The 13,718-nt window shown below is 39.2% G+C and overlaps 1 protein-coding gene across 1 annotated transcript in view; it reads right to left on the bottom strand.

The window, feature by feature from the left end:
- The window catches only part of EML6 (EMAP like 6), a 216,021-nt gene that overhangs the window by 74,345 nt on the left and 127,958 nt on the right, over positions 1–13,718 (bottom strand). The window contains exons 16-17 of the mRNA XM_074341150.1: positions 12,898–13,003; positions 5,666–5,759 (exon numbers count right to left, since the gene is read on the bottom strand). Of these exons, the coding sequence (XP_074197251.1) occupies positions 5,666–5,759; positions 12,898–13,003 (200 nt within the window). The remainder of the gene's footprint in view (positions 1–5,665; positions 5,760–12,897; positions 13,004–13,718) is intronic.

The raw sequence follows: 13,718 nt of genomic DNA, 5'->3' as shown, positions 1-13,718 counted from the left end.
CTGCAAAGATACACAAATGGCCAGTAAGCACCTGAAAAGATGCTCCGTATCATTAGCCATTAAGGAAATGAAAAACAAAACTTTAATAAGGTATCACTTCATACCTACTAGGATGGATATAACAAAATGACAGACTATAATAAGTGTCAGCAAGTATGTAGTATGTGGAGAAACTGGAACATTCACTCATTGCTGGTGAGAATGTAAAATAGTACAGCCACTTTGAAATATATTTTGGCAATGCCTTAAAATGTTAAATAGAAAATTGCTATATGATCCAGCAATTCCACTCCTGGGTATATACCCAAGAGAAGTTAAATCTGTATCTATTTAAAACCTTGTACACGAATGTTCGTAGCACCATTATTTGTAAGAGCCCAAAGGAGGAAACAACCCAACTATCCATCAACTGATGAATCAATAAATAAAACATGGTCGGATCCACACCATAAAATGTTACTCAGCAATAAACAGGAATGAGGCCTTGACACATGTTATGACATACATGAACCTTCAAACATTATGCTACATGAAAGAAGCCAGTCACAAAGGACCTCATTTTGTATGATTCCATTTATACAGTGTCTAGAATATAAAAATCCAGAAAGACTGAAAGCAGATTAGAGCTTAATGAATATGGGGTTTCTTTTTTGGGGTGGTCAAAGTGTTCTGAAATTAGATAGTGGTAATGACTGCACAACCCTGTGAATACGCTAAAAAAACACTGAACTGTACACTATATTCATTTATGTTTATACATTTCAAGTGTACAGTATTACAATTTGACATCTGTATATACTACAAAGTAATTGAACTGTACACTTTAAATGGGTGAATTATATGGTATATGATTTATTTATCTATGAAACTAGTGTCAAGGAAAGAACTGAATGTGAATCAAGCCTATGGGTCTAACTACCATTTATAGGAAATGCAGGGAAATGTTTGCTATGCTCTCGTGAAGACTGTCAAGTTAAGAATGTGACATATTCTATGGGTCAAATGACCCAGTTCCTCAAATGCATCTATGGTACGAATAAGGGGGGAGGGGACTGCTATAAAATAAAGGAGGCTTAAGAGAGATGACAGTCAAATACAAAATGTGGGCCTTGTTTTGATGCAGATTTGAACAAACCAACTCTCATCTTTGAAACAGTCAGGAATGTTTGATTATAAATTGGGTAATAAATGAAAGAAAGAAATTACTGTTGCCCTAGTTAGTTGTGATAATGGAATGGTGGTTTTTAAAAACAAGTCTTTGCAGTTAGAAATGCCTAATGAAGTATATACAGGTCAAATGACACAATGCTTTGAATTATCTTTAAAATCTTAAAGCGGAAAAGAAAGTAAAAGACAAAAATGAGAAGGAAGGAAGCTTTGTACCATGTGTGGGATGTTGCAGCTGGGTGATGGGTACAAGGGAGTTTACTATGCTATTTCCTCCACTTTTGTGTAACTTTTAAAATTTTCATAATAAACAGTTAAAAGAAAGAACAGAACATCGCCATACCCATTGTATGAGCCCTACAGTGAAAGGCAGGCAAAGGAAGAGGAATTGATTTTTGAACTTTCTCCCTTTGTTTCTTTGAAAGTCAAAAGTGAACATGGACACCAGGGCCAAGATACATCACTGGATGTATAAGGAATAATTAGGTCAGACAGAAAAAGGTATGAATGAAAGAGAAAAGAAAATGTGCTTAACACAAAGAAGAAACCAGATAGCCATGAAAGACATTAACTATCCAAGGATTTCGTGATTGGAGGAAAATTCCCACAGCTCCTAAATAATTAATATGAACTTTAGAGACACGATGCTAGAGAAAACCAAAATGAAAATTGAGAACATATCACAAATTACATTTCCTACATAGTCAAGAGCACTGTTTTGTTTGCTCGTGTCTATACAAGGTCAAACAGTTAAAGGCAGCTGGAAAAGTCTTTTTTAAGAGCACATTCTAGTTTTCATCTAATTTCTTGGTGTCATAAAAACAGCGATGTTGTTTCTGTTACAGCTAAAATTCTACACTAATGATGGCACATAAATGCTTAATGTCAACACATAAAGAACATGCACTGACTATCTGCTAATCTTTCCTTTAGACACTTGTTAAATTTATAGGAAAGTTGCCTACAACTGCATCTGTGTGCTCATGTCTGTGTAAGAAAAACAAAATTAAAAGAGTGTCAGGTCCTAAACTGAAGGAGTAAGAATGCAGAAGTCTGTCCTGCTGCCCCAACACAGGACAGGTCCTCATGCCTGGGTCACAGGTAAGTCACCATGCAGGGCCACATTTTAAACTCTCTCAGCAAGCACAGCAGAAGAGGGAAGGAAGCACCCCTTCTAGAAGCCAAGGACAGCTGCACACCAGGTGAGCTGGCTTCTTAATCTTCTATTCCAAACACTTGTGTTTGCACGGAGGCCCAGTCCCGTGCGTGTGATCTGGTCTTCTTTTTGTGTGTGTGAAGGTAGCCCACAACAGAAAGGCTGAATGAATGTTTGACTTCTACCCCACTCCAAGTAAGATTTTAAATGGATTACACTATGGAGTAATACAGAATAAGCCAGGTAACATTAATGAGAAAGTGGGATGATATATTGGTGAGTGGGGAAAAAAAAAGAGCAAGTCACAGAGCACTATGTGTAACACCCCATATATGACTAAAAATGGATTAAAAAACTAGCTGAATATATACTAAAGAACATATGCTAAAATGTTAATGGCTATGTCTGGGGAGTGGAATTATGAATCATTTCCTTTTCTTCTTGGTGCTTTTCTGTGTTTTCTAACTTTTTTATAATCATGTATTATTTTAAAAACAGAAAAAAATTAATAAATGTTATTTTTAAAAAGAGATACACATATTTAAAAAGGAGAGTGGGAAAAGACAGTGCCAATTTGGAATGCAGGAGACTTGATCTTATTCACTAAATGTATGTAAGGTTAGGACCTAAAATAGATACAGCAGCAGAACCAAAACAGAAATGCATACTCTGAGGGTCTGTGCACCTGCTCTATGAGGGCCTATACTTTGTCCCTAAGCTTTCTAGTAGCACAACTACCTTACATTAACATTGGAAGTGTTCTTGTTATGCACCTTGATACTGTATCTTTTGCCTACGATCCCTACTGTTCAAACCTCTGAGATGAAGTGTGTCAATAATTATCAGTCACTGTCCCCCAGAGCCATGTTCATAGTAGGGTGGAAATCCAAATAAAGGGACACAGAGGTGCCTGATTAATTATCCTATTGTTCTGCCCTGATTGACAGTAATATCAGGCCATTTCACCACTGTCCATAAGAGATTGGTCTTGGTTATTAAATGGGTTACTTGTATATTAAACTAAAATATATTACTTGTATATTAAAAGGAAGAAAAAGACTAAAAAATTCATCTGCAATGGAGGTGACTGAAATCATTCAGGAAAATTAGCAAAGAGCCAAAACAACTGCACAAATAGATTGAATCAAATCTCATAGAGAGAGATCTTGTAATAACATCTCTATGGGCCAATTCTGAACTTCGCTAATTTCTGAGTTGATAAAAAAGTAGGTTCACTTAAACATATTCACAACTGAAGGGTGGCTTCTGAGAGTGCCGCGGGCACACGCCAGCCTTGGGCAGCAGAGGCATTGCTGGTGATGCCACCCCAGCCACCGACTACGCCCCTCCCCTAATGGGGAAATCTCACACCCTGGGTGATGGGCACTTTGGAGAATATCACCTGACAGAAGGATGCAGCCCACAGGAAGCCAGTTTCCTGTTAAGCGTTGCTAGTGGTGATGCTGGCAATGATGGAAACACAGAAGTGCAAAGTGAGGGGCGTCACTGAGTCAGCCACCGCCAAGAGTAAATCAGACCCTCAGAGGAGCTATGATGACTCCTGGAAGCCAGGAAGGTCCCATCAGCAAAGTATTAACTCCTTTTTCTTTGTCACGTCTTTCATGCTGCTGTTTTTAAAGTTTCTAACTACTTAAGCACCCTAACTTCAAGCCATAAAATGAATTTTATTTTTGGTTACTTACTTATGTAAGTATTTGTAGATGTTAATATTATATAAATAGGTAGTTATAAATATTATTTATTATTTAAAAATCTAGTATTCATCCAAAGGACTTTAACAATCCTTGTCATTCCTTCTTGGAAAGAGCAGTGGTGAATGTTACCATTGGAAAAAATGCTCTCTGAGGGCAATTCTGCAGGTGTCCTGTTTGGGGAATGTGACATACAACTTGGGAACAATTCCAAAAATAAACTGTGTCATTAACGTAATAGTGTTCAGTCACTTTGTGTTAATTAAATGGAAGTAACACTACTAAACATATCAGATATATACTTTTAAGTATTAATATTTCTTCCATTTCTATTAATGCTGCTGGCATACAACAGGTGAGCCACCCACATTTGCAGAGGGTTTCCTAGCAGGAAAACTGCACTTCTTTTGAAACGCAGACATGTGCTTTGCCTGAAATTATCTGTAATACAGGTGGCATGTTATCAGAACTATTAAAGTAAAATTCAGTATATTAATTGAGGAGGAGAGCAGAGTTCTGATGAAAAGCTGGATCTGAGTACTAGTGGGGATTGAAACAACAGTGAGGAATACTAGAGAGACCAAAGGAAAAACCACTTGGGTAGGCAGATTTATGAGCTGCCATTTGCTGCCAAGAATTCCATCTCAACAGCAGTCATCAGAAAAGCTCCTCTTTTTCTCCTAAGATGGTCAGCTGGAGTCCTCAAGGCTCCATCTGCTCCTCCTCCAAGTCTCTATAAATTTATGGATCTTCATTCATTAAATCAAATTGCCAAAAAAGTTTTCTCCTATTTAATATCACAGAGGGAAACATCAATTTAAAAAGTGAATCTTGGCATTCAAAAGCCATGAACTTAAACATGATTTTGTGGGGCAAGATTGAAAGGGAGTCAGTTTACGCAGGGAAGAACCAGCAGAGAGGTAAACTGATAACCTGCCTTGGGCAACAAATTGTATTGCTGGGCCTTGGCTGCCAACTATTCTGACCTCTGACCACGGCTGGGCAAACAGCTAAGCCCAACGTAAGCAGGAGTGGAAAGCAATGTTCAGACTTAGGGCTGATTCAGCAGGGAGGGAGGCTGGGGTAAGGGAGGACAGGTGGTCTATAAACAGCAGTCAGTCTTGGAAAGTCTATTTATAAGACGGGGAGATTAGGGAAACAATTTGCCTGCTTGAAAGCGAGTGGCAGATGCACACGATGGGGCCTCCTTTCCCGCACGCCACTGCCTCATGACAAATGGTCCTTCTGACTCCAGTGACATTGACAAGCCTTCACCAGATGCTCAGACAGTGGGAAAACAAGGGGGCAAGGCACCAGCCTAAGAAAAGCTGCTTTTCTACTGCTGGCAAAAAGCTCCGATACAGATAATGCATATATTACTAAGAGCAAAGTGATGAATAACTCTCTGAAAAGGATTTCAGAATTTTTCAATTCCCTGAAACAAACATTAATTCCTCTAAGTCAGGATGTCACCATGAAATATTGCAATATGCTCTCCCTTAGGGGTTAAGTTTTCTATATGAATTCCACCTGAGTTTGAAGAAGAAATCTGACCAGAAAATGCAAACTGTTGACCTTTAATGAAGCGTAATCATCGGCAGGGTGTCGTCCAACCTTGGAGGCTTCTTACCTGGTGGTGGCTATCTTTTCTCCCTTTTTCCAGTCCCAAAATACAATACTGTGAAAATCGTCTAAACCAACGGACACCAGGCATTTTCCATCGGCTGTATGAAAACAACACAAATATCAAGTGACTCATTTCTTCAGTGGAAAAACCCAAACACTTTATATACTATAAAGACGAACAAGAAATTAACCTTAAGAATATTATTTAGGCTCAAATACATTAGAAGAATCACACACTAAATTAGGGACCTCACTGAACAAAATGCATAACTAGCAATATGGAGCTTCTGAATGCACAATAACCGGTTGCTGAATTAAATCACTCACTCAGTGTTCCAATCTGAGACATGGGGTTGGGGGAGTGTCTTGAGTCATCAAAACCTTGTCTATTTTGTGTCAGACAAATATCATGGCATTTAATGGAAGAGCCATTTAATGTCACTCTTAGTCTATTCTCAGCTGTAAGAAACTGGGTTCTGTTTAACTCTCCAGGAGCATTAGAGACTAAATTTAACTTTAAAAATTATTTTAAAAGATGATGTTATAATTTTAAAAAAACCCCTTAATTTCTTAGTTTCCCTATTTCACATAAAGTATGTTTGTTGTAGGACATTTAGAAAATATGGATAAAGGAAATTTTTAAATCATCCAAACTTCTAGGCCTATTGATATAAGTCCTGTCAGTTTCTCTATATAAATATGCTTTGAGAAAACAAAACCAGGATTGTAATGAACATATTAATTTTTTTCATTTGTTATATGATGAGCATGTTTCCTTAGTATTAATTATTTATATTACCAATGATTACTATAATCTGGACAGGTTGTTTTACAAAATTAAAATATATAATATGTATAATTGAATTTGAATACAGACAGTTAATTTGCTTTTTCCCTTCAAGACAGATGAAGAGGTATGGTCAATAAGTCTTCCCTTTGCTGCCTCCTCATGATTCAGATTCAGAGAGAAGCTTCTCGGGTCAGCAGTTCCTCCCGAACTCTCCGTGGGCTGGGAGATGGGAGGCCAAACTCACTGAGCCTCAGTTCAGCAGGGCGTCTCCTCTGACTACAGAGGGCCAGCAACATTCGGGTAAAGAAACATGAGTTTGTGATAAACTACTTCTCCCCAGCCCACTCGGGGTCTCGACTGGTATTTTCAAAGACAGGCCTAGGGTAGATGCCAAATTAGGGTTGCCAGGTAAAATAAAGGGGCCTAGTCAAATTGGAATTTCAGATAAGCAACAAGTAAGTTCTAGTACAATATTACGCTGCATGGGACATATTTGTACTAAGAAATTATCCAGTTTATCTGAAATTCAAATTTAATTGGGCCTCCTGTATTTTTATTTGCTGTATCTGGCAACCCTCCCCAAGTGCTGGTTAACTAACGTCCAATCCTTGAGTGCCCTTACTTGTGCCAACTGGGAACAGCAGTCAGATCCTTTTCCTCCTGGTGGAAAAGGAGAGTAAGAAAGGAAGAGCCTGGCTTAACAAACCAAATCCTCCCCAATCTTCTTCTTCTGCTACTGCTACTACCTACTACCACTGAGGCAAGGATTTGAAGGTTACATTAACCCTTTCAAGCCCTAGACTGTAGCATTAGGTGAAGACATTAACACTTTCCTAAAGGGCTAAGCCACCAAGTGATTACTATAAACAGATGTGTCTTCTGAATCACAGTGAATGACATGCCCTTATGCATCAGTGTCACTAGGCTTTAAATTGTGCATGGTCTCTCTTCATGCATTTGGGAGAAGGGACTGGTGACAACCTCCTATTCATCACTGACATTACTTTTCCCGTATTTCCTGTGGGGCCTGGCTATGTTGCTACATTAGCCTGTCTCTGCATTTGTATTGGACATTTCTCTTTCCCTTCTTATATTGCAAGCTCTTATTTAAAACTTATGGGACTTGTATCACATTTCTTATGAGATCCTCATACTGAGTTCTTTTTCAGTGAAGTCTGGTGATAACTGATGACATCAGGAGGACGAGGGAGACAAGAGTGGAATGTGCCTATGGATAGTTCCATGTTCTTTAGCTATACAATGTTAATTGTCTTAATTATCATTCCTTTCAAAAACACTGCACAAATATTCAGTGTCTATTTTTTGCATTTGTTAATTTAAAATTTTATGTTTTCTTTTGTGTAGCTGTATTAATGTATCCTTCTTAGAATGCAAACATCCACATATATTGAAAGATAGGGTTTTTCCCCCCACATTTTACATTTTTTGAAGATCTCAGGGTAAATTGATTTTTTTTTTTTTTTGCTACTTTTTATTAGAATTTCCGCAAGGCCCCAACAGCTTGTCTTCACAGTTATACCACCTTTCTACCCCATTTCATGACTATGAGTAGCAATGAAGCAGCAGTATAAACCCAGAGGCACCTCAAAAATCATACCTCTTCTTTAGGATGGCAATTTTTTTCTTGAACTCTGCAGGTATGGGCTATTTCTACACACCACACAGTTTGGAAGTATAACTGGCTACCATTTTTTTTCTCCCCAGTTCTCCTCCCCCTTACCCAGAGGCTTGACCTTAGCTTTGAAAATCCATTGTCCCTTGACCATTTAGTTGGAGTTTTTGATTTCCAACCATATTTTTAGAGTTTAACCAATGTCCTTTCAAATCTTTCCAGTCACAGTATGTATTAATTATGGATATTTTGTGACACAGTCCAGAAATAATTCTAAGGCACTTAATGTCAACAGTAAAGGGCAAATTAGAAAAAGAAATATTTTACTCAAACAATTACAAGTTGATCCCGTATTCAGGGCTCATAAAAAATGCATGGGTTTTTAGAATTGAATACAATGAAATCAAGTTAGTCTTAGAGGTGCCCTTATGGAAATTAGTATATTCAGTGAAGGTTTTTAAAATATGAGGATGATATTTAGTCTAGAGAATGTTTACATGGCTGAACCTTTCTCTTTTTAATTGGTTTTCTATTCACATGGAGGCACTTTCCTGACTGCAAGCAGTCCCATAGATGGCTCCATCTTCCCCAGACAGTGATAATAAATTCACAAAGTCAAAGAGTTGCTCAGTTAAGTGACATAATATAAATGCATTTTTCTTGTTGACATAATTTAGAGGTATGGATTATGCTGTTAGAAATGTTTTTGGTTAAAAATTTATTCTTTTTGTTTGCTTTGGAAAAGTAGCAAACATAGATTAATCTAAATCCCTAAGTATAACTGTTTATTTGTTGTCTAGTTTTCACATCATCTGCCTGCTTTGTATTTCCACGACAATTTCTTTCTCTAATAAGAGGCAAAAGTACTCTCAGTAGGTCTCCACAATACCCCCCAAATGAGCTGACTTGCAAGAGCTAGGTGGACGTGGGGGTGCTGAGGCACACAGATGGGGCCACTAGCTAGATAATAACCAGTGTCCCTGCCTTGTTTACATGGTTCAACACGGAAATCTAAATAATCTGCTCTCGGCATTTTGACTTAAACTACTCACTTTTCTGCTCCTATTCACCATGTTTAATTCAGGGCTGTTCTAGGACAGGGGTCTCTTTTCAAGGCGGGACGGGAGTGGCTGTTGCACATGGCAGCCTCTATGTATCCCCATGCCCACTTCACACTGATGCTGGAGAACAGGGGCGGTGGCAGCTGGAAACACCTGCTGTTGGGGAGAGGGAGTGAGGAAGTAAAGGAGCACGCCCAATGCTCCAGGTATGACTCTCCGTTGAAAGTCCATACAGGTCCTGGTGGAGGGCAGGGGCAGAAGAGGCAAGAGGCAGAGGGGGACAGCTCCCACCAGCTGACAGCCCCAGGCTGGGTGGCTTTCTCACGGGGGACTGAGAGCCTAGGTCCTAGCTCTGGATCTGCTACTGTTTGACTTTTGCCCTGGCCATACCAACAAACTCTCTGGATCCACATTCTTGGTCTGTAAAGTGGTGCAGGGGTCTGCTTAAGACTAAAGTGATACCATTCTAACACAGAGTACTACTATCAGTGTAAACGAAACAAAGAGGCTTCAGCTCACACCTTCAGGAGGTGCCATAGAGACCACAAAGATCAACCAACCACCTCAGTTGCTCTGCATGTAACCACACACGGTGACAGATCAAACACGACAGGTAGTTCCCCACTACCTTGAGGTTAGTGCTTTCTAAAACTATCACCTAGCTTTCTTTCTGCCATTTACGAATTAACATTGTATTTAAACTCTGAGATGAATATGTAATTTTTCACAATAAAAAATAACACATTTGCTGAATAAATTGGCTCTTCCTTAATGAATGTTACCTGGGGAATAAAGAATGTATTCTTAAAACTGAAATACCCTTTTTAGGTAGAAAATACCTCATATGTGGGTATTTCTTTATTTACCCAAAATGGGAATTAGAAGAAGTGACAAAATCGGCTTCTCAACCTCTTCCTACAATGTCTGGTTTCTCCACCAGGCATCAGTGTGAGGGGCTGCCTGACGAGGGAAAGACTTCTAAGTTCAGTTAATCTCTTGATCTTTCTTTTATGAAACTGCTAAGCCCAGAAGAGATATGAGCTCTCAGAAACACAGAGACCAAGTTACTGGGTATCAGCTTCCTGGTATTAACTCATCTCATAATCAGTGTCTTTGATCAACACTCCTTTCATCTCTTTTCTAAGAATATTTAATTAACATGAGTTGGTTTTTTTATTTTTCTCAATTAAAAAAACCCCAAATTAATCAATTCTATAGAAAAATAGTCTAATAATTATTAAATTCTACTTGTAGTATTCTAAATTTCCTGCCACTTGGTTTGTATGTTAATACACATTTCAGTTGAAATCAGTGAATAGATGCTATTTTGAGTTCTAATTTTTCTTTGATACGTGGAAATGTGTATAAAATACACAGTCCACATACTTGTCATTTAAGTTATATAGCTTTTATTAAACAGCACCAAATTGTCTGCTAGAAATACTGAGTCAATTTTCAATGTTGCCAAAAATATATTAGAGTCTCTATACTCTAGGACACATTTAGGTTTTATTATTTTATTTAATGGGTGTCTTGGCATTCTTCTAAAGCATACTTCTTAATATAATTTTTATGGTAAGTATACGCATATGTATCTGCTAGCAAGTTAATTTTAGGAAAAGGACAGATAGTTGCGCCATTAAGGAGTGCAACTATTTTAAAAAGCAAAAATCCATTCACATCTTTCAAACAGAACCTTATCTGAACTCAAATTATAGGTTCATTTTAGATTTTACTGTTTGTATCAAGGACACATGGTGCACTTATTTTAAAATCGTATGTCTGGGGGAGGGTATAGCTCAAGTAGTAGAGTGCATGCTTAGCATGCATTAGGACCTAGGTTCAATCCCTACTACCTCTTCTAAAAAACAAATAAACCTAATTACTTTCCCCCAAACCCCCCTAAAAAATAAAAAATTGTACGTCCATCAAATTTCTGGAAGTTTAGGACTTTGTATTCACTTTTTATTGGGTGCGTTACCCAGGCTTTCAACTGGCAGGTGGTAACCAAGTAGTTCTCTCTCTTTGATACTCATGCTTTCTCTACCACTCATGCCCATCAGTGGGCAGTATGAACTGTTTAGCCTTGATTTCTATTAATTCAATAATGACAGAAAGTACTAACTTCTAATAATGACATAGCAACTCAGATTTATACAGTAGTTTATACTATATGAGAATGTACATGTGACACACCCACAGAAATTTGCACCATGTTATTGGTTAGAGAATAAAGGTAATTTTTGTCCCAAGATGGTTTACAATGCCAAGTTCTAGCAACAGTAGTGAAAGGCAAGACAAAATGCATTAAACAAAACCTCATTCATTCATGTATTCATTCACTCGCATTTTTGGAGTAGCTTCTGTGTCCACTGCGCTACAACGTGTGCAGTGGGGAACGGAGAGATGGGCTCCGCTGTATGAGGAGCTGTCACCACATGTAACTACTGTGCCACGTGGGCTCTAACAAGTACCACAAGAGCACTGACAACAGTGGGCTAAGGGATGCAGAAAAGGGAATAGGTCATTTCTCTCTGGAAGGATGGAGAAGGAAACTGTCAGCTTGGTCTTAGAGGATAGCAGGACTTGAACAGACACATGGGAACAGCATGAGAAAAGGAACACAGGCAAAAAACACAGATAGGAGTGCATTTGGGTTCTACGGTTAGGGGATATAAAGGCACACAAATGGGTTAGTGGGTGAAAACACTGCAAAGGAAGGCTGAGGCCAGATCACAGAGACTATGAATGTCCAACCAAGGGCTCAGCCCTGAGCCAGCCAACCAAAGGGAGTCCACGTGGGGGAGCAATGTCACTGCACTTGCAGGAGACTCAAAAAGTGGGCAGGATAGACTGGAGGAAGTGGGGATGGAAGCAGAGACCAAGTTGTGATGGCACTGATGAGAAGAATTTCGGGCTTGAACAAGGAGAGTAGAAGGGGAGGCACATAAGACAGAGGTTGGGGCTGTGAAATCATGGAATTTAACAACCAATATTATACATACTGCACATATTAAACATTTGAATAAAGCTTAGAAAAAGGAAATTACAGAATTAGTTTTCTGCAGAAAGTTTAGAATTTTTTCCTACACATCCAATATCTACATTTGGGATTATTAAACATTTCTAGGCGAAAACATCCTTTTGTGATAAGTCCTCATTCTTCAATCCTAGCATAAGGAAATGGCCTTATTCTAAAGAAAATTATATTCACCAGTTGGATTATAAAAGCACTGTGTTCAAATTTTAAATTGAGGAGATGGAAACTTCAGTTCTATTTTTTCAAGATGCGATTTACTTCCGAAACACCAGCCTTGTAAAGTGGCCCTTTGCAGAGCAAGTGCAGCCCTCCCTCTAGCTCTTTATGTTTTAATCGCAGGTGCTGTGTTCCCACTTATTTGGAGAGAGGCAACTGATGTTCTTCTGAGTCACTGCCAGACATTTGCAACCAAGTCAACAGCAACAGCTGCTCTGGATTTCAAATCGCTCCAGCAAAGGCAGAACACAGTGTGAGCTCTGGGGAATGACTCCGGAGAGAGGAAACAAGGGAGACAGAATGGGAGGTGGCATCTAAAGGCCACATTTCTGTTAGGTATGTGCACTCATCTGATTTTCCATCTAAGACTGGGTAGCTGACACACCAAGGGCTTACCTCCTTGCAAACAAAATTAAAGGATGTTTTAAAAAAAAAAAAAAAAAACAAAGTAAGTGTGGAACCATCTGCCTACAACACCGGTGGGAAACGTGCTCACCTGAAAAATCGAGCGCACACACTCCTCTCTGATGCTGTCCTTTCAACAGTGACAAACATTTTAGAGTCTGTGTGTCCCACACGTGAATAGCAGCATCTCTTCCAACCTTAAAGAATAGGAAGAGTGTTATTAACTACTTACAAATTATCATAGGAATGATTTTGTTCCTTAGAGTCAAGTGCTACTCAGAAATCAAAACCCACACATGTGGAGCGTAGGAAGACCCTGGGAAATCATCTGGTCCAACTCCACTGTTTTCCAGATGAGGAAACCGAGGCATAAAGGGTCTCAGGGTCTTGCTCTGGCATCAAGTTTAGGTGCCAGCAGAGCCTAACCTGGGGCACAGCTCCCAGTGAAGGGACTTTTAAAACTCCAGCTCAAACGTCCACTGTGTTTTGCTTCTGTTAGATCTGCCTTTCCGTTCCTGCCTTCTCAACTCCACACTCGATTCCCCTTCTCGGTCAAGGAAGCCAGCTGTCCGTCTTTACAGCACTGTCCTCAGAGTGCTTTTACCTCTCAATTACCTACCTACCTCGAGAAGGCATGGCCCAGCCCTGCTTCTTCCCCTGGGAAATGAGTTTCATGACTTAACTCTGTCAGTAAGGTGGCTTCTCCTCCAGGTGACACAAGCTTCTATCACACCAACTCCCAACAACAGAGAAAACTGTTAACAGTAAAGTGGCATTTATAATACACAGGGGGAAAACCTTGTTGGGTATGACGACTCTAAAAGGGAAAATGGGACATAAAGCCACGCACATAACTGAGCAGAGTCCAGCCAACTCCTACACGGCCAAAGGTCATATGACTAAGTTTTACAA

The sequence above is a fragment of the Camelus bactrianus genome, chromosome 15, assembly GCF_048773025.1.
Source record: "Camelus bactrianus isolate YW-2024 breed Bactrian camel chromosome 15, ASM4877302v1, whole genome shotgun sequence".
NCBI lineage: Eukaryota > Metazoa > Chordata > Mammalia > Artiodactyla > Camelidae > Camelus > Camelus bactrianus.
The sequence above is the reverse complement of the archived record's forward strand: the minus strand, read 5'-3'. Positions and strand labels throughout refer to the sequence as shown.